The sequence below is a fragment of the Xenia sp. Carnegie-2017 genome, unplaced genomic scaffold (assembly GCF_021976095.1).
Source record: "Xenia sp. Carnegie-2017 unplaced genomic scaffold, XeniaSp_v1 HiC_scaffold_19, whole genome shotgun sequence".
Lineage (NCBI taxonomy): Eukaryota > Metazoa > Cnidaria > Anthozoa > Malacalcyonacea > Xeniidae > Xenia > Xenia sp. Carnegie-2017.
In genome coordinates, this window is record NW_025813481.1 from 12,260,949 (window position 1) to 12,282,328 (window position 21,380).

At 33.9% G+C, this 21,380-nt stretch overlaps 2 protein-coding genes and 2 long non-coding RNA genes across 4 annotated transcripts; all 4 read left to right on the forward strand.

Annotated features, from left to right (window-relative positions):
- Positions 1–1,946: 1,946 nt before the first annotated feature.
- On the forward strand, positions 1,947–2,534 carry LOC124438193. The gene is made up of 3 exons (XR_006946002.1): positions 1,947–1,979; positions 2,080–2,269; positions 2,387–2,534. It is a non-coding gene; the product is annotated as an uncharacterized LOC124438193 (long non-coding RNA).
- Positions 2,535–2,650: 116 nt separating this feature from the next.
- Positions 2,651–8,755, forward strand: LOC124438184 (probable serine/threonine-protein kinase irlD). The gene is made up of 5 exons (XM_046988203.1): positions 2,651–2,655; positions 4,151–4,189; positions 6,524–6,613; positions 7,641–8,346; positions 8,718–8,755. The coding sequence occupies exon 4, from the start codon at positions 7,682–7,684 to the stop codon at positions 8,093–8,095; it is 414 nt and encodes a 137-aa protein (XP_046844159.1). The 5' UTR covers positions 2,651–2,655; positions 4,151–4,189; positions 6,524–6,613; positions 7,641–7,681; the 3' UTR covers positions 8,096–8,346; positions 8,718–8,755.
- On the forward strand, positions 8,754–10,002 carry LOC124438182 (sensor for unfolded proteins in the ER ire1-like). The gene is made up of 3 exons (XM_046988201.1): positions 8,754–9,308; positions 9,470–9,547; positions 9,723–10,002. The coding sequence occupies exons 1-3, from the start codon at positions 8,864–8,866 to the stop codon at positions 9,755–9,757; spliced, it is 558 nt and encodes a 185-aa protein (XP_046844157.1). The 5' UTR covers positions 8,754–8,863; the 3' UTR covers positions 9,758–10,002.
- A 2,144-nt stretch (positions 10,003–12,146) lies between these two features.
- Positions 12,147–20,487, forward strand: LOC124438195. Its single transcript, XR_006946005.1, has 4 exons — positions 12,147–12,721; positions 15,230–15,395; positions 19,402–20,039; positions 20,179–20,487. It is a non-coding gene; the product is annotated as an uncharacterized LOC124438195 (long non-coding RNA).
- The last annotated feature ends 893 nt before the right edge of the window (positions 20,488–21,380 follow it).

The window sequence follows — 21,380 nt, forward strand, 5'->3', positions numbered from 1 at the left end:
ACAAACAACCATTTACAGTTCCCAAAAATTGAATTGACGAACAGGATGATAGTCAAAGATAGCCTGATTTTAACCTGCTAAATTGTTGTGAAACTCTTCCAGCTTCATTGGAGACAATCCAGAAATGATAGTTTCTCGTGTATACTAAAAAATATACTTCGTTATACCCATCCAATTCAAATCGTAGGCATAATTATTGATCTTTTACCATTTTATCAAATATTTACCATTTTTTTCAGTTCATACAGGAAAGACTCGTCAACATAATTATCTGGGTAATTTTGTTCTTCGTACAAGATTTTTCTCCATGGCTTTTTCACCATTATAAGAAAATGTTTCTTAAAAAATAACAGAGTGTGACTTTGCTTGACAGACAGTCATGTCATCCCACCTGAGATAGCAAAGGTTATAAGGGTGAAATTAATTACTTTGTATGAAGCATGTATATGCCAAAATGCACATTAGCTCAACCAACATAACAGCATAGTTAAATTTCAAAATTCTCATACAAAACCAATGATTTTTTAACAAAAACTAGGCCATTTCGAAAACCCACCAAACAATGACCAGTTCATTGTATCCTATCTGTCAGAATCATTGGTCAGAATCGATTGCAAATCGGCAATACCAGGGCAATACCAAGCAATACTATCCAATTTAACATAATGTACACTAACTTTACTCTTAAAAATATTACTGATAAACAGTCATTAAGTCATTCACATCAATTTGTATTCCTAAAGTACAAATGTACAAAAACAAAAAATTATAAAAATACAGTGTTGGCTAAGAATTTTCTCTATAATTCAGCAACGCAATATACACATTTACTTCTTTACCGACCAAACTATCAATAGCTTGTTCATTTTGATGTTAAAAAGAAGACAAATAATGTTATTTCTTCTTCATCGAGCTGCTTCATAAAGATGAAAATTTGCTGAAAAACAGGGGAGAGCAGGACCCTGGTTAAGACGCTGGACGAGTTTGGGGAAGCGGCCCAGCGGGGGAAAAACCTTCACACGTCATTACCACTGTCATTGCGATGAATGGGAAGTGCGAATTGTAACTTTACCAAGGAATGTTTAGAAAAGCTCTAGATAGTTTACAACGAAATAGAAGTGCCTGTATTTCGGATATTCGGTGATAATGGCAATGTCTGAAGCGCATCGCGAATTTTTAAGAAAAAACAGGGAATATATCAAACGAAATCTTGAGGTTGATGCTGTTTGGCCACAAATGACGGACGTTCTGGATCGTAACTGCGAAGACAAAATTCGAGCAGAATCCACCCCTGAAGCTCGTACTTTGGAACTTCTTAATTTGCTGCATCGGCGAGGAGATGAAGCATTTATATCCTTTATTAGAGCGACACTTAAAGTTCAAAGATGGGTTGGGGAATACTTGGCTGACTTAGCCGGACTTAATGTGAATGATATACTTCCACGTGCTACGCAAAGTACGACATTTTTATTTTTTATACTGTTATATATTACGTACTGTGAGCTTGTTTGCCTGTCTATTATTTATTCATTCTGAAGATGTAAAATTCTCTAGATGATAAGAATGCAAATATCGACTTCACTTGCAGAAGTTTTAATGAAAAACCATCTTATATATAAACAGAAACATCAGAAAGTTTTAAACCATTTATTTTACCACTGTCTTACTTAGGAGAAACTGAAGAGCCTGGAATGAAAGACATCCATCGTCGAATTCTTGTGAGCCATTTGTCCACATTTAAGCAATCACTTAATGTCGCTCCAATGGTTGAAAGTTTATCCAACAATGTGGCGATCACAAGCAGAAATCCTGGTGTCAACATCAGAGCTGTGTTGCAAGAACTATCTTTGGACAAAAAAGTGGAAAAGCTTATATGTGATGTGCTTCCGCGTTTAGGGCCTGATGCATTCCAATGTTTTTTCAAAACCTTAGATATAAATCAGCCTAACTTGCCCATGATTTGAGGCAGTCAATAAAAGGTATGTAAAAAATGTAATAATTATTCCTCCTTGTTATTACATATAAATATTTATCCCTTTACATATCCTGTAAGTCAAATTCATCTCACTGATTTGTCAGCTACTCATTCTGGCGAACTAATTGATGAGAGACAATTCTATCAGGAGTCAACAAATGCTCATCTGACTGGGCAGACCACAGCCCAGTTTAATCTTGAAACGACCTGTTCAGATCTACCTGACCATGTTCAAAGAAAGTTAGAAGAACGCTTAAACAAAGGCAATGAGTTATTAGAGAATGACTGGAGAAGGTGATTTTCAAATGAATTAAAGTTTTTTTAAACTCAGTTGATGTTTTATCTTTAGGTAACTAAATGTTTTTAGTAAAGTTTTATTCCTTAACTGAGCACAAATTGACTTTTTTCAAGCCTGTACAAAGCAGTGAATTTGCCACAAGGTAAAGAAAACATCATTGCTGAGAAATTCTCTGGTAACCCCACACGATATGTGTTGGACACTTGGTTTGATAGAGACGGACAACATGCCAATGTAAGAGCACTGCTCCTAGCATTGAAAGAGTGTAAGCAAGGAGGTTTAGCTCATGAGATAGAAAGGGATTTGGATGTTAAGCTGCCTGATCAAGTTCCAAAGACACCGTTGATGGAATCATGCAGTTAAATGAAAACGAAAAGAACTGGTAAGTGAAGTTGGAATGAGTGGTTGTCCAATTTTTCAAAGCAAAGCACGATCTTGTCAGATTGAGCAGTTGCATCAAAGTATAGTTTTGTACATACAACCAGACCACAAGTTTTGTTTATGCTATGTAAATCTCAGATCATTATTGTTCTTTTCCCATCTGTTTTATTCACAGTAAGTAAACACATTAAAATTTACATAGCAGGACTAAATTTATGGGATAGCAACGCCACTCCTCACCTGCAAGGATTAGTTTTGGAATAATAACTCCAAGTTCTTGAGGCTTGGTCTGACATGTTTTACTTTCATGTCCAAAAGTAAGGTTGGAGATAAACTTTAGAATTTGCTTTACATGATTGCTTATATAATATTTAGGTCAATGTATTATTGTGTAAGGTGTAAATGCAGTAACATAGCCAGCTCGACTTTTTACTCCCGCTTGTATCCAAATGTTTTTGTGTTTACTAGCTGTGAGAACAATAGATTTATAAAAAGACGAATAATGGTTATCCATGAGAATTTACATAACCATAGGAAATGTGGAGGCTGGCTACGTTAAGGTGTAAATGTTAAATAAATATTTCAACTTGGTTTAATTAAGATATCCTAATTTAGTCTCCATCTTAGTAAAGCTCTGAGGCTCGTGAAGGAGATATGGGGAGAGTTCAGTTGATAAATTAATTGAACCAAGGTAGTGTTGATGTTCTCTCGCCCTACGGGCTCGGTCTTTACAAAAAGACATCGGTCCGATATTTCTCCGTAAAGACCTCAAGCTCGGTTATTAAGGGCTTAATAATGCTCATGATTGGTAGATGATTTTGTCATTATTGTATGACAACCAATCATGTTGCAAATTTAGCGTCGCGCGCGGAAAATTCCGCCTGGTTACAAAAAGACATCGGTCCGATATTTCTCCGTAAAGACCTCGAGCTCGGTTATTAAGGGCTTAATAACGCGCATGATTGGTAGATGATTTTGTCATTATTGTATGACAACCAATCATGTTGCAAATTTAGCGTCGCGCGCGGAAAATTCCGCCTGGTTAAAAAAAGGCTTTAGATTTATTTGTGATAGGACGGTTGTGGTTGACGATTGTGCTTTTAATATTGGGCGGTTCGTGCTGTTAAGATTTTGTAAAGATTTAAAGAGGGTGGTTAAATACTTTTCTATCATGCAAAGAAATTGTTTGCAACGTTGGTTGTTATATTCTTACTATAAGGTTAAGTTAAACCACTGATTCAATTTAAATTTGAAATCATTTACATTATGATTAGTACATAAGTTCACTGATTAACAGAGCCATAGTTTTATTATTTTAATTTAACTGAAAATCGTCAATATAGGCGTGAAACACTGGGTAGTAAATCATATCAAGTATTGTTTGAATATGTAATTCAAAGTTATATATGTATAAATATGTATAACTTTGAATTACATTTAAACAATATACTTGATACAAAAAACAGACGTACGTATTTCTCATGTTATTTTTGTAGTAAACGATGAAAGAAGTTTGGGTGAACTTCCAAAAACAGGTAGATAAGTCTTTTCAATATATGTTTACATGATGCTGATTTTTGATGATTCACGTAAACTACGAAATCTCATTTATCTTTTTGTTTTCCGTTATGATGTATTTAATGAAGTACACGTGAATCAGAAATACTGCATGTGTAGTCGGTTTCCTGTTGCGCATGTAATCCATTGCTCGTCAGTGTATACTATTTTGTAAATAACATTTTGATAGTACTATACATTGCCGACAGTTCTCTTAGACTGCAATTGACGTACCTATGTTGAATCTGTCGAATCTTTAAATGTACATCGCACAAAGCAAATGTCATTGTATTCATGACCTGTATAGCCTGACTTCCATCGTATGTTTAAATTCATTGTCATTAAGAATCGTTTAAACAATAGTCATATTGATTTTCATTGAAGTAGATTTGAGTATAGATGTGTACGTTTATGTTGGATGTCTGCAAAATGTTTTTTGATTCGGTAACTAGGTCAAATTTATTTATTTAATATTTTACTTAATTTTCATCAATTTAACACAATTATTGCAATCGTGACCTTCAAACACGGTTTTACGTTATTTGTTTTTAATATGGTTATGTACTTATACGTTGCTTGAAAGTGATGCATGAAGCATGAAAACGTTGCAAAACAAAAAGCATACAAATATTAATATTCATAAATGCGCAAAAAGCACTTCCTATCAAGGCATTTAGCTAACATCTCGGACGTTTCGTACTTTCGGTTTGACTTCATGATGTTAATTGTTTCTTCCAAACATACACAATACAATTTACTTCATGCTAATCTTGACGGTATACGCATTTTACTACAGACACCATGAGATATTAAATGGTTTGTCTCGTTCCTTGAGCCATGCGTATTTAAATAGCTCAGTTCCGTTTCTATACGATTGCTGGGACGATGAGTATGGTTGGTGTAACGGTTGAAACATCCTGCCGTCATACCAATGTACAGTGTTGATTCGTTACAATCTGTTATTGTTTGGCCTTGTAAAATAGTGATAAAATCATTTTCTTTCAAGAGGGCACTTTAATTTTATTCGACAATTGCAATTTTTTGTGATGAATGTATTTTAAGGCTATTTTCAACAAGGTGGAATTTTCCGCGTGTAATAAATAATTATTGGATGAGGCTGAGCAATATCAAGAATTATTCAGACCGAGGTCAATGTTATCTTCCGAAGCGTAGCTGAGTATAGTTGAGGGATGTTGGTTTATATTGATACAAATTTTTCTAACTGTATATTTTAGCTATTCAAAAAACTGAAAAATTGAACTTTTGCATTAAAAGAATAAATTTAAAGGTTACATGATGCTACCATTTTATTTTATACATTTATTTTTATGAAAAATGTATTGATGTTTTTACTATTAACAAAGTTCAAGGTCAGTAGAGTAGTCAATTGTATTTTGTTTTACTCATGTACTTTTGTGTGTCATTTGTGTGTTGTATATTGTTTTGTGTGAATTCCATTAACTACATGTTGCTAAATAAAGTTGAAGAAACATAAGAGTATAAATTATGGGACCATCATTTTTTATTTTGTCTGATACATTTTGTTTTTTCATTGATGAAAAAGTTACAAAAAATGTGAATTAAAAATGTAGTTTTCACATGTTATCTACATGAGAATTAGCAGATTTTTCAAAAAAGATTTAAAGAAATCTTTGAGACAAGCTTTCAAAAGAAAACGAGGACTATCATTTTTAAACTAGAATACCTGCGTCGCTCGTCCAGATTATCTTTAGGAAGAGGACGACGAAAATATCACCAAGATTGCATTATGTCTAATATCATTTGCAAACGTCTCAAATCCTTTTGGATATTTCTTTTTCTGATCATCAATTAAAACATCTAAAATTTGCATTACCGATCCGATTATCATTTGTTATTATTGGTGACTAAATTACTTTGATTTTAGGCTTGAATAGAACTCTAAATAATGTGCATTAAATGTAGAAAGTATTAAAGGAAAACAGACTTTAGTAAAAGTAAAAGTACTGCGTACCATTCGAGGGCATAGCCAAATACCTATAGTTAACATAATTTTTGAACATCTTTTTGATTCGGTAAAATACGCTCAGATTCTTCCTAGTAAGACCATCTTACAGTCACAACGAAATCAGTATGATCAAGTTTGTTTACAAAATATATGACACTTTGTCGGAAACAAACAGCCATTTACAGCTCCCAAAATCTGTTAAAAGTTAAATAGCTAGAAGGAAACTTTCTTTTGTGTGGAGTTTAACAAATAAAAGCTTACATTTGTTGCAATACTTTTTAGTAATATTATCATACTTAAATGTTTCATATTTACATTGCTTCAGCTTCTGAAGAAAAGGAATCGTTGCTATATCTACTAAATGATAATGACAGTGATGCTGATATTGGTATAACGTCTTCTACATCAGGACCTAGTAAGTAATGGAATTTTATATGCAAATATTTACACAAACGTAATCTTTATTGCCTTTTGAAATATTAAGTAGAAACAAGAATGCAATGTAACCATTGAGATTCGTTTATATCTTCCTTATTCACATACTTTTGTTAACGGTCAAAAATGTGAGATGTAATGAAGAGTGAAATAACTCAGCAAGTATTCCTTTTATCTTGCTCTGATGTATTAACCGTGTTAGCAAACATTTGCCCAAACATTTCCATGGTTTTCAACGCTAAACACAAACAATAATTTATAACCCAATATATTAATTTTAAAAGGTATCGTTATATGTAGCCAACTAAAATCGTTTAATTCAAAAACAATACAAATGTTGTGGATCAAAATCATGTAAAAATTTTAAACTTTGTAAACATAGAAATTTGATCAGTATGCATAGAAAGTGAAAACTGGCTATGATGCTAAAAGTAAATTATGAAAACCATCATGATCAACGTGTCAGTTTTATGTATACGTTACATGTACACAAATGAACTTAAATAGAATATTGTTGAAAACATCCTTTTAAAACATATTATTTGATTATTGATAGCCAGTAAAAGCCAATAATTCTGGTAAAAAACACAAGCTTTTCAGAAGGTAACCTTAAAAACATTAGGTTCTTTAATTCTCCGAACTCTTTTCACCTCGACAGGTGCTTTCATCTTTGATTTTTCAATCTCAATGTTTTCGCATTTAAAGTGAAAAGATCCTGACGTCCCTCGACGTTCTTTGAACTAAATATCCCTCATCCGTGTGTTTAGGAGCAGGGAAATACGCTGTTAATACAAATAAACTCAAGACAAGGCAAACATGTTATTATGTCATTATTCAGTAGCTAAATATAAAAGTCAGTTCACCTTAACGGGCAAAGCGGTGTAGGTATTTCAAATCTTGTCTAATAGCCACATTTTTTTGATGTGCGTATAATTAGAAAATTAAATTGTTTCTTGATACATTCATTTATTCCTTTCTAAATAGTCTACTTTACTTTTTGATTGAAGAATTGCTGTCTCAACCGTGGAAATGTTATGATAAATCAATAATGCACCAGCAAAAGTTCAGAATGATGGAAGAATATGGGAAGAAAAATCCAAGAAAAGTTAAACTTGTAAATGGTGTAAAGGTTATTTGTTCTGAAGAGTTTTTGCTTGGTAAAGGAAGTGATGGAACTCGTGTTTACCTTGGACTCGGAAAAGATGGTTACGGAAAAGCAGTAAAACGATTGCTTCGAGATAACTGCGCGGAGTTAGCCAAACGAGAAAAAGAAATTTTGAATGAGTTGAATGCAAAGCGTTCAAATTATGTTGTGAATTATTGGTATCTTGAAGAAGAACCAGGCACAGATAATTTGTATTTGATATTAGATTTGTGTGAAGAATCGTTAAAGAGTTATGTGAAATCTTCTTCTTTGCAAGATCTTCAAAAGTCGTTCCTAAAGTTCTTATTCAGATCTTAAATGGTCTAGTTCACCTTCACAGCGGTGAGCGTCCTATTCTTCATCGGGATTTAAGACCCTCGAACGTTCTTCGAGATGTGGATGGAAAGTTTTTAATTGCTGACTTTGGTATAAGTCATATGTTATCGGATGAATCTTCGACACATTGGAGCATACAAAGAGGAGCTAAAGGTTGGATAGCTCCAGAGTCATATGACGCATCAGATGATACAATTAATAAAGTTCGTTACAAAAAAGAGTCAGACATTATGGTAAGTTCTTGAAGTAGAAATAGAGGCCAACCACAGGTCAATGTTGTTTTGCATTTGAATGTTGTATTTGGTAGGGATATCATTATCACTGCCACTGATATCATTATCACTTTTAAGTATAATTTTTCTTTACCTTCATTGTACAGTCATATAGTGGCAAAATACAAATTGTACTGTATAAAATATAAAAATATGTATATGTATGATAATGAATTTATTGTTGTTATTGCCTTATTGTATGTCTCTCATTTAGATTGCTCTAAAAAATTTGTGGCTACGATTCTTAATTGGAGAACATTATTCTGATTTTTCGAACTGAACTTGTATTTTGCAAGTAACAAATAAATTAACTCCATTTTTATTGAAAATAGAATGCCGGAATGGTGGCTTATTATGTTGCAACAAAGGGAAACATCCTTTTGGAATTGAACGGCATAGACTGGACAACATTTTGAAAGGAAACCCAGTTGGCTTGGACGAAATCAAGGATGCCACGCTCAAAGACCTTTTATCGTGGATGCTACAGCTAAAACCGGAAGACAGACCATTGGCCAACGAAGCGTTAAAACACCCTTATCTACAAACCGATAAGGAGAATTTCGCTTTTCTGTGTGATGTTGGGAATGAACCAGAGATAAAGACATCATCTCCACATTCTCTTCCCCCAAATCTTCGTGAGCAGTTGAATCTTTCAATAAATTGGATGGACCGTATCGATCCTGAATTCTTTAATCATTTCAATAAAGTATCGGACTCTACATGGTTAGGTTGCCTAAGATTTTTACGAAACGTTCGCCAGCATTGGCACGATAAACCTCGTCCACAACTGTCATCATGTGTTAAAGATGGAAACTATCAAGAGTATTTTCTTCAACTTTTTGAGGAACTGCCTTATCTAGTTCACAGAGCCAAAAGATTGATTGACTGGAAGGCAAGACCTGATCTAGAGAAACATTTTCCAAGTAAGACACAGAAATGAGTTTTCATTTTTGATGGCCAAGCTATAAATTAGGGGTCCATGACACTATATTTGTTATTTTCACTCTCGTTCTCTTCTTCATTTACTGCACTTAATGCATGTATGTTTTTAATTCTGTATATTGCGGTTGCAAACATTTGTTAGACAGTGAACATCCTGTAAAACTTGAAGAAGGCAAGGGAAAGAAAAGCGAAGCTGTTATTGAATACCCTGATCTTAACGGTAAATAGCTATGTAACAACAAACTAATGCTGTGTACGTGTCACTTTTCTTAAATATTCTACCAAAAACCGTAATCTCTCCACTTTTATCTGGTGCATCGTTTTCTAATTTTGTGCAACTGAAAATAACGGTTCAAGCATGTGTGATAGTACTAGCAATAGTCAAAAATCTTTAGACGAGATTAACGATTTGTCCGATATCCAAAGATAGTGACGAGTACCTACGAATCATGGTGATTCAGAGACTTTGGCATATTTTTATCGTATGGTAAAAAGAAGCTTATAGCTTATTATATTGTCAAACTTGTAAAGAACACATATGCAATAGTAAATATTGCGTATCCTTTGCTTTAAGGCAACAAATTCTTTCACGTCGTATGCATTAATGCTGAAATTGCGAAAAATGCTTGCTTAGAAAAAGAAGAGAGTTTTCGATTAGAGTTATTAATCCTTTTAGCAGCTCATTTTACTGATTTTATTTTCTTTGCATTATTTATCCTAAGTGTAAATGGTCAGATCAAATGACGAATGGAAAAACAAGAACATTATCGTTTTCATTTTAAAGCTAAAATGTGCCACATCAATGAAGTCTTTTTATTGTCTGCAAAAGAAATTTTATGGGAAAGCAATTGGCAAGAAGGAAATCAATGATACCACAATTCAAGATCCTCTTTTATGTATGTTTTAATTTAAGGCTCTTAAGCAAGTTAAATTAAGTAACCAAGCTGGATATTACATGGTCAGATTGCTATGAATTTTGATTGGATTTTACAATGTTATATAATTAACGATTGATACGCATAAAAAGGGTAACTTATTGATTTGGGGAAATTGGTAATATTTGAATAAAATGACACTTTTATGTGAGGTTGTGACTATTTCGTAGTATTTCTTTTGTTGCAGCTTTGAAATTGTTAAAAGAAAATTTGTGTACGTTGAGGTTAATGATGACGAAGTCAAAGTTGTTGACTTTTTGTCTATTCGGGCTTAGTTGTGTTGCATTTTTCTTTAGACAAAAGATGGTATGTTTTAAGCCACAAGCTGGCATTTATGAATTTCAGTCTTTTAAATAGTTAGCCAGATCTGTCTCTTTCAGTCATTTGTTCCTTGTTACGTCAAGATCCACATTCTCAGTTTATTTCCATTGATTCTATTATTGTAGTGTGTATCATTGGTGTGTATGGAACTTCAGTATGAATACTGCCGAAAGACTCTAGCTTATTAATTGCCTCCATGCATGTTTCGTTATTTTAATTGAATTCTTGTTTATTTTACCTTTAAATATTACAACATTGTATTAGTGCCAACTCTAGAAATTTTGTTGTACGTAAACGGATAAAACAAAACGTGTTTGCGACTTAAACAGCAATTTATATTGTGCTTATTGTGTCAAAACTTTAGAACCCCCTTTAGAGCAATGTTATGTTTTCACATGTCATCTACTTAATAGGAAGTTCTCAAATATAGTGAGGGCCAAGTCATTGGTGATGGGGAGGATTTGGTGCTGTAAACCTTGAGTAATTTTGTGCTATTATTAATGAATATAACTAACGTTTAATCTCTATCGATTACAACATTGTATTAGTGCCAACTCTAGAAATTTCTGAATTGAAGATTAAATTCCTAAGAACGCGAGACGGGGTCGGCGGCCATATTTTTTAGCCACTAATCATTCGTAAATCGTTATCTATGAATATTTATCCAGGGAGTAAGTTGTCGTATAGTCAGAGGTATAGTAAATTAAGTTAGTACTCTGTGCATTCTCTGTGACGATGGTGTTAGTATCAGAGTTGTAAATTGACATGTAAGTACACCTTTTCATAAGTATTACTTTTGGGAAGTCTTGTCTTGGCTTTATCTTTCTCGATCTTTCGGTTTGTCGTTTGTATGTGAACTATTTTGCGTTATTTCTATCAGCAATAGGTGTTGTGAACATTAATGTAAATAAAGAAACAACTTCTTAGTTTCGAGCCGCTTAAGTTTGTGTTCTGTTCTGTGTGGTAAAAATAACTAGAATATATCGACCTCTATAAAAACATGAGTTCACGACTGTAAGAAGTATTCAAGATTGTAAAATAGATAATGACATAGATAAATACATGACATGCATGAACAAAATAAATACGTGAATCAATAAAGTAGATAGAGTTCGTAAAACGCTGTAAGCGCTGCATGTGTGAAAATAAAATGGATAAGGGTCACTTGCTTGACATTTTAGCAGTCATTGATATATTATAATTTTGCCAAAAACACCCAAATTGTTTTTTCCTGAAAGTAAAAGCTAACGAGAATAAATGCACAAATATGAAGCTTATAAACATAACTAACCATGCATGAAACGTTAACTCTTATGCTGCATTGTAGCTTCCTGGTGAACATGCAGACCTCTCAAGTCTCACGATTTTGTCGTGAGACTCACGGTTTTCAGTTCAATCTCACGGTCTCACGACAAGACAGAAAAATCTCACGATAAATAGTGGCGCAAGCTGACAGAACAAATTTTTTGTTGTATTATTTCATTTTTGGCGTTTCTTGCGCCAATTCTGTGCTAATCCGTAGTTAAATTTAACAAACCGTTACCGAGCAATTAAGTTCATGACGGACTATCGACTATGGCCATATATAGAGTACTTGTTCCAAATTAGGTCATCATTACCAGTCTCTCACATTTTATCACGTTTCTAAAATGGCGGAAGTTGCGGAGGAGAGATTGTTTAGTATCGTGAGGAAAAACAAGACCGAGAGCAGAGCGTCAATGAGGCTGGAGGTTACACTGTCAAGTTTGCTGGCCACGAAGCTGCAATATCCAGAGCAGACTGTACCGTGCCACAAGTGGATTCCTACAAAAGAACTGTTGGATGGTTCCAAAAAGGCAGCTACTGCATATAATGCTGAGCATTGAAGCTGTCAAAACAAAGTTTATTTCTGTGTTAAGGTCCACGCATGTTTTAAGTAAATTATAAGCAGGAAAAAAGACTTTCTCTGAATCAGAACCTGTGTTTACTTGGTTTTGTCTGCCGGTAGATCAATCTCCAGATTTTTACTGAAATCTCCCGATTTTTTTGCATCAGTCTCCAGATTTTATGTGTTTTGAGGTTGAGAGGTCTGGAACATGGGTCACAAAGCTCTTGGAATGAAGAAAAACCGTTATGAAAGAATTAGATTATAAGAAAAAGTAAGCTTTGGTTTTATTAATTACATATAGTGAATGTAATTTGCATTGGGAATGCAAGCCATATAAATTAGTTCTTAGTCATGCCACTTGTGCAAAGCAAAGGACTTGCTGTTTGAATTTAGATTCCCCACATTGTTCACATGTCTTGTGAATGTTGTTAAACTTATTTAAAGACATATTTATCAGTACTCAATCTCTCTGGTGTGATCTACAATCAAATAGAATTATGTTCTTCATTTCTTTGCCAGGTTAAGACATTGTCAAAATAAAAACTTCTTGTGTTAACTGTATATAGATTGGGTTTGGTTCATGATATAAATCCTAAGAGATTTGACTTGTCTCCAATCCCTGTGGGCTTGGGAGGTCTACAGGTAGAGCGACAGACTAGTATCCCGAAGGTGTGAGTTCAAATCTCGTCCAAGTCACATGTTTTTCATGTTCATATAAAAACCGTGTTAAGATTTATATTATGTATAGATTGGGTTTGGTTCATAATAGATATCATAGCATTTTAAATCTTTACATTTTATACAAAAAATCAGTTTGTGGCTCTACAGATATAACATGAAAATTTTGTGAGGTTTATCTACTGGCATGAAAGCAAAGCTGTTATTTTGATCTGATGACATTTTGAAAAGAATCAAATGCTTCATAATCAAAATAGAAGAATTGCATACATGTGAAATTTTTAACTATGTGTGAATAAGTTGTGATATTTTGTTTATACTGAAAATAAGAAATACTAAAGCTAGCACAAAAGAAATGAGTAATCAAATTTAATGCACCTTGTTGTATAACTTTATGCACTAAAATATGTGACAAGCAAAGTTAAAAATAAAAATAACTTATATACTTGTTTTAGTCAAATATGTTTATGGCAAGTTTTGATGAATTCGATTGTTGTATAGTATATTGTGAAATGTAACAAACTGTTCAAATAAAGTGCAATTGGTATGAAAATCTGGTTTTGATGTCCCCCAAATGGATGGTATCATATCACCCATCCGCAATGTCAGGCTATGGATTCGTAGCAGAGGCGTAGCTAGCTCGATAATTGGAGGGCAATATTCATTTATAATCTGTATTAAATTCCTTTGAAATCCGTTGTTTTCTTGAGATTACAACATACATATATCAGTATTGGCTCCCCAATTATTGATGCAGCAGTCTACGCCACTGCTACCCAGCAGATAAAGCAATGGTAGAAACCACGAGTATCACGTGTGTAATCAGGTGTAATCCCATATGTAATTCTCATCTGCCATACTACATGCTGGGACTGCACGCTCATTCTAAATGCATTTTGTAAGCTAAAATATCAAATTTTCCAGCTGTAAGATTTAGGTCCGTTGGCGCAAGACGTGACAAAAATATCTATAAATTTGTTTTGCTGTACGTAAACGGATAAAAACAAAACGTGTTTGCGACTTAAACAGCAATTTATATTGTGTTTATTGTGTCAAAACTTTAGAACCCCCTTTAGAGCAATGTTATGTTTTCACATGTCATCTACTTAATAGGAAGTTCTCAAATATAGTGAGGGCCAAGTCATTGGTGATGGGGAGGATTTGGTGCTGTAAACCTTGAGTAATTTTGTGCTATTATTAATGAATATAACTAACGTTTAATCTCTATCGATTACAACATTGTATTAGTGCCAACTCTAGAAATTTCTGAATTGAAGATTAAATTCCTAAGAACGCGAGACGGGGTCGGCGGCCATATTTTCTAGCCACTAATCATTCGTAAATCGTTATCCTATGAATATTTATCCAGGGAGTAAGTTGTCGTATAGTCAGAGGTATAGTTAATTAAGTTAGTATTCTGTGCATTCTCTGTGACGATGGTGTTAGTATCAGAGTTGTAAATAGATATCATAGCATTTTAAATCTTTACATTTTATACAAATAATCAGTTTGGGACTCTACAGATATAACTTGAAAATTTTGTAAGGTTTATCTACTGGCATGTAAGCAAAGCTGTTATTTTGATCTGATGACATTTTGAAAAGAATCAAATGCTTCATAATCAAAATAGAAGAATTGCATACATGTGAAATCTATAGCTATGTGTGAATAAGTTGTGATATTTTGTTTATTCTGAAAATAAGATTAAAAATACAACCAAAATATAGTGAGGGCCAAGTCATTGGTGATGGGGAGGGTTTGGTGCTGTAAACCTTGAGTAATTTTGTGCTATTATTAATGAATATAACTAACGTTAAATCTCTATGCAAATAACACCAAAAAAATGTGTCTTGCTACATCATTGACATGTTAGGAAATACTTCAAAGGATTGTTCTTGAACTTTAATAATGTCTTCACATGATACCAACTTAAGTCTTCCATCATGTGTGTGTGTGTGTAGGGGAGGGCAGATGTAAATTCTCGAGTAGAGTAAGTATTCAAAATTCCAAATGAAAGTTTTCATTTACTTTGTGATAAATGAATATTCGTATGCTTTGGAAGTAGAGACTCTAACGACAAAGTTGATTTTTTTGTCTTTAGTTAAATATGGAATGACTTTAACATTTGGCCACTACAACTGACGCAACAAAGAAGAATCTTCTGTTGACTTGTAGCTAACAGTAGATTCCATACATGGGTAATTGCTGCTGTCCAAAACCTGACACCTCCGTTGGCGAGGAACCGTTCTTGAAAGAGGGGAATTGTGGTATGATCTGTTCTTAACAGTTTCTCCAAACAGGCCCTGTGCACAAAAATTAATAATTGGAATAGCAATTTAATCACCCAGATTCAAAATATGGACTGTGTTGCACAACCTATCAAAATTTCAAGTAATTTGGTGCACGCTCTGGCAAACTCAATGTCTTCAAAACTTGGATTATTTCGAGTTTGTGCATTTCAAACAAAGTTTGTTCTATCATATCAAGCTCAATTTATGCATTATCGGGAAATTGCATAAATTACAATATGAAATTATCAACTCCAATTCTTGAAAGTGTATTTGTTGTATAAAGCAAGGTATGAAATGCAAAAACGCAAAAATCCATGTTTTCAGCGCGTGCGCCAAAAATTTGAGATTACGATAGAACTGTTTTTCTTTTGATTATTTTTTTTAAAAGGTCTGTTTTGAAGGATTTTTAACAATGTAAAAAATCTTGCATTTTCCGAATTTTAAGTGTCTGCTATGTCAAAGAACGTTAAAATACTTAACATTAGTAAAGGTTTTTGGTTATTTAGCGTGCATCTACTTTTCGAGAACTTTTTTCCCAGAGTCAACCATTTTCTATACATCTTGTATATTAACTATAGATTTATTGCTAGCACTTGAAATTCATCATTGAAAATTTACATAAAGCCTGTTTTTTTACGTCGCATTTTACATGAGTCGATTGCATACAAAACTAATGAGGAATTTTATGTCAATTTCATTTGTTTTAATGCATTCGACGCATGTAAAATGCGACGTATAAAACAGGTTGTTTGTCGCAGAAATGCTTAGTGTGGAATACGCTTTCTTTTTTAACGCACATGCATATTTTCGACGAAATAACTCTAATTTTTTCGCAAAAGTTAGTATTAGTCGTAAGAATTCTACCTGAATGTGCCTGTTTAAAAGCTTGATTGCCCTAATCTGAAGACAGGATGCATTGTATTCCATTGTATCAGTTATCAGCAATATGCTTCACTCTTGCTAGAATTGTTCGTTTTAACGAGTGGTTTATGATATATTGGTTGTTACTAAGTTGTTTTGACGATTTGCATGTTGCTATTTGAATTCTCAATTTGGAAACTTGTGCTACTTTAGGGCCCATTAACACTAACACTTTAAATCGATTCGAAATCGATTAGAGTCCGTACGAGAGCTAATGTGAACACTTACAAGTGATGCGAAAACGAATTCGATCAGAAATAATTTCGGCCACCTCAAAAGGTGGTCTTAGAGTCTCGAATCGGATTAGTCCGCATGATATTGTGAACATGCAACACGAATAGAATCAGATCAATCTTGATTAATCACATGTTTTTAGCTTAAAGTAAATGCTTTGAACCCGGGAGTATCGTTACATGTTTGTAAATGTAGATCGTCCAGGTTGGTATAGTCCTGAGAAGGACTGTTTTTGTTGTTGTTGACTGACGTTTCGACAACCTTAGCGGCAGTCATCTTCAGAGTCAAATGAGGAGTAAACGTCAGGTTAGCCGTATTTGTTATCTGGTTCTTACGTCATTGTATTGTGTGTACAGGAAATGTGTATTGTCATTGTGAATTAGTGTGAAGTGAAATATTTTTATTTTTAGTTGTGATGTGTGATTTAGGTGTGATGTTTTTAGTTGTAATGTGTGGGTGTCAATTGTGTATTGTCATTGTGAAATAGTGTGAAGTGTCATGTTTTTAGTTGATCGTTTGTTTGTATTGTGAATAGTCCTTTGTAAAGTGCCGGTAATTGCTGTGATCTGTTCAGGGGGGTTTGTTCCAAGTTGGTATACCAACTTTCTAATGTAAGCCTTTCTATAGTCAGTACTGAAAGTGATGCATTTTGCCGAGTCCCAGTCAATGTTGTGCTTTGTGATTCGGTGATTTTCGGCAATGTGATTAGTTTTGTCTTGTTTCTTAGTAGCTCGTTTGTGTTCAGTAAGTCTTATGTTTAAGTTCCTGCCAGTTTCCCCGATATAGGAGGCGTGGCAGTCGGAGCAGTTTATTTTGTAAACTGCACCTTGTCGTTCGTTGGGTTGTTCTTTGTCCTTTATGTTCGTTAGTGCTTGTCGTAACGTTGTGATTGGTTTATGTGCGACACGTATGTTGTATGGTCGTAAGATACGCAAGATAAACATAGACGTACCTTTGATGTAAGGTATCGTTGCTGTTGTCACTGAGTTGTTCGTTTCGTTGGGTTCGTTGAGTTTGTAGGTGTTGCGTTTGATAAAGTCAGAGTTGTAGTTGTTTTTGTGAAAAACACGTTTGAGATAGTTGTTTTCGTTGTGTAGAGCGTCCGGTGAATCACATATGATTTGTGCACGTCTTGTTAATGTTCTGATTGTGATGGCTTTGTGTGATGTAGGGTTGTAAGATGATTGGTCTAGTAGTCGGTCAGTATGTGTTGGCTTGCGATAAACTGTTGTTCGTAGTTTTTGATTGTCTTGTTTTACCAAACAGTCGAGAAAAGGAAGAGTTCCGTTTTCTTCGACATCTTTGGTAAATTGTATGTGACTGTTCTGTTTGTTAATGTGAGTGTGATAGTCATCAATCTCGTTTGCATGTAGTGCTGTGATTGTGTCATCTACGTAGCGATGTTTTTAGCTTAGTAACCAGGCTTTTCGTGCGAGCACACATATCACGCGTTTCGTTTTTGCTATGTTTGCTTGCAGCAATATTTTACAGTTATAAGCAAATATGTGAAAATAGTTCTAAAGATAGCAAATACCATAGTGAATGGTAAAAGTAATATAATAATTTGATAGTTCTTAAATGAACTGTTTTAAGTAAAGAGCACTAGGACCAGTAGTTGCTAATATTTTCGTAGGCTATTATGAGTGTAAGATGTTTGCCTCGTCTGGGCCTCCAGAAGTGCTGTGGTACAAACGTTACGTTGACGTCACCTTTTCCCTTTTTCGTAACGACAAAAATTGCAAATTATTTTTACATAAACTCTGTTCTCTTCACCCTTCTTTAAATTATACGTCTGAACAGGAATCAAATTGTCAGTTAGCGTTTTTGGATGTTCTTGTCTATAAACGGTCAATTCCTTACAAGCATTCATCGCAAGGCAACTTTTACGGGTTTGTACACATGCTTTGACGCTTTTTCTTCACACAGAGGAAAGATTTCTTTAGTAAAGTGTTTAATATAGCGAACGCTTAGACTGTCCTCAGAGGAGTTCATTTAGAATCATTTAAGAAATGCCCTTCATTCTTTCAGTTACGCGTCATGGAGGCTGTTTTAATTAAGTTAACCAATCTGTCCTCTGCCGACAAAAGGATTATGTTTTTATTTTATCTCTGTTTTGAGTGTCATCTCCCCTTTTTGAGATGATGTACACTCTTTCTTGGCATTATAAATATCGAGAAATTGTAAATTTTCATTTAGCAGACGTTGACATCTGAGGAGTAGTCTGCCGAATTGCATCGTGTCGTTTAATTTAGAACTATTGGTTTAGTGCTCGTTACTTAAAACAGTTCTTTTTAGGACTATCAAATTATTATATTACTTTTACCATTCACTATGGTATTTGCTATCTTTAGAATTATTTTCAGATTTGTCACCACGACAAAGTCTCTATTTTATTATTTAAGCAAATGTGTCGAAACGCGGAGAAACCTGGTCTTATGAAGAAGTGATGGTACTTATTTCTATTTGGGGGTCTGAAGAAACACAAAAGAAACTAAATACTACGCACAAAAATGCAGATATTTACAAAAAAATAATATCATTTCGACATTTCTTTTGTTGGTGATTTTAATTTCAAAAGAAATCAGCAGGGCTGAATGTTTGAATATTACCCACCACCTTCCCTCCCCAATTAGCGCTCTAGTTTCGCCTCTGGATGCATTATACCAATAATACTTTACCTGAACTGAATGCTTTTATGAGTGATTTATAAAATGGTTGTAATTAAGTTGATGTGCTTTCAATTACTATCCAAATCATTTGGGCAATGGCGAAGTTAGTCGATTTTCTTGTTTTATCTTTAAAAGTAATATTTTTACTCCAATTTCAGAATTGCAGTGGAAATGCGTTGATGAATCAACTAAACATAAACAATTGTTTTTAAAAATGATTAAATATGGACAAGATCCCAAAGTCATGGTTGAACATACAAGTGATGTGCGTGTAATTTTCTCCGGAGAATTTTCATCGAGAAACGAAGTGATGGAACTCGTGTTTATCTTGGACTGGAAAAAGATGGTTACGGCAAAGCTGTGAAACGAATACTTCGTGATATCTGCATTGGGCTTACACAACAAGAAAAGAAAATTTTCAAAGACATCATCGAAAAAAAATCGAATGATGTTGTGAATTATTTTTACTTAGATAAAGACATTACATCAGAATATGTTTATTTAATACTTGACCTGTGTGAAGAATCGCTGGAGGATTTTGTGCAATCGGAATCAAATAGTTTGGCTTATCGTCAAAAATCGCTTCCCAAAGTTCTCAGACAAATTTTAAAAGGTTTAGCTCATCTTCACAGCGACCCATATCCTATTCTCATCTGGATTTAAAGCCTTCTAATGTTTTCCGAGACGCACAGGGCAAATTTTTAATAGCTGACTTTGGTATGAGTCCAATTTTTAAAGAATGAATCTAACACATTAAAAATATCCAGAACTGATCCACTGAAGACAAGAGCCAACGGTATATTTATTACATTAACTAGAAATTTGATGTTGTTGAAAAGTATGATAGATGTGGGAAAAGTCATTATTGGACGTTAAACTTTTATAGTATTTATTGACCAAGTAAGACTTGTTTTCTTCTATTTTATTACGTAAAGAGGAGAAAGTAAATGTAGAGAAACATGAAGAATTCCAAGAAAACAAAATGGAAATAGCAAAAACCCAGCAGCAACAACCAGAAGATTTACCACTGTGACCAGAAAGTAAGCAGCACTTAAAGCCAAATGAACTAATTGAAGGTATTTTGTCTGAAAATAGTTTAACAGACCTTCATCTTTACCTGATGACCTCTTTACTGCAATATAATAGGGTAGCTGTCAGTCTAAAAGACATATAGAAGTATATCAATGACCATTTGTTAATTTGTTTTGGGGAAAATGAAAAATAAACGTTTCATTTGCCACAGATATTTTTTATTTTAAAACTTTCTTTTGTTATTGATGGTTAAATACTTTAAATTAGCTTATTCAATGATCGTATCCACGGTAAAAATTTGATATAATTGTTTATCGTACCTGTTGTTTAAGAGCAAATAGGAATTTTTTGTCGTGACGCCTCAGAAGAAAACATTGAGGCCGAAACCAGTAACTCTGCAAAGGGTATTTTATGTTTATGTTACTTGCAAAAAATCTGTAAATGCCATTCTTATACCATGTCGAAAACGTGATAAAACATTCTAATCTTGTGAATAAGATTAATATGACCTGATTAACGTCATAGCGTATAAAATATCATGAACAAAACCAGAAATCCAGAGCAAAGTAATTTATGATCCCATGTATATGATTAGTCAGTTTTTAGTCTTATTTATGTTTCCATAATTTCGTAAAAGAACTATTGCCAATACAAATTTAATATACACGACAACTTTTTTGAAAATAAACATGTTTCGACATCTCATGATGCCATCTTCAGTATGAATGAAATAATAGGTGATACAGGGTTTATATAAAAGTAATATGATACATAAATTAGAACAATAAAAAGGAAATAAGATAATATAATGAGGAGCGTCCGAGCGTATTATAAACTAAATATTGTATTGAATTTAAAAACTTGAACATTGAGGTCAGGGTTAGTTTTGTTAATATGGAGTGCTTCTTTGATTTTAAGGGTGAATGAGGTGTCGGCAGTGTCGATGATTTTGAAACAAGAGGGTGAATAGTTGGTTTTGCATGAGTGTGATTTAAGAAGGTGTCGGTAGATGTGAGAGTTTTTGTCTGTTGTGGTATGTTCCCTGATTCTGGTGGATAAATGGCGTGAAGTTTCGCCAATGTATCGGGAATTACATCCCGCGCAA

What these genes read in the sequence shown, in the direction of transcription:
- LOC124438184 (XM_046988203.1), top strand. Translation starts at nt 7,682, where the DNA reads ATGCACCAGCAAAAGTTCAGAATGATGGAAGAATATGGGAAGAAAAAT.
- LOC124438182 (XM_046988201.1), top strand. Translation starts at nt 8,864, where the DNA reads ATGCTACAGCTAAAACCGGAAGACAGACCATTGGCCAACGAAGCGTTA. An exon ending in TCTAGAGAAACATTTTCCAA is followed by an intron (nt 9,309 to 9,469) that starts GTAAGACACAGA and finishes AACATTTGTTAG; the next exon opens with ACAGTGAACATCCTGTAAAA. An exon ending in TGAATACCCTGATCTTAACG is followed by an intron (nt 9,548 to 9,722) that starts GTAAATAGCTAT and finishes AAAAATCTTTAG; the next exon opens with ACGAGATTAACGATTTGTCC.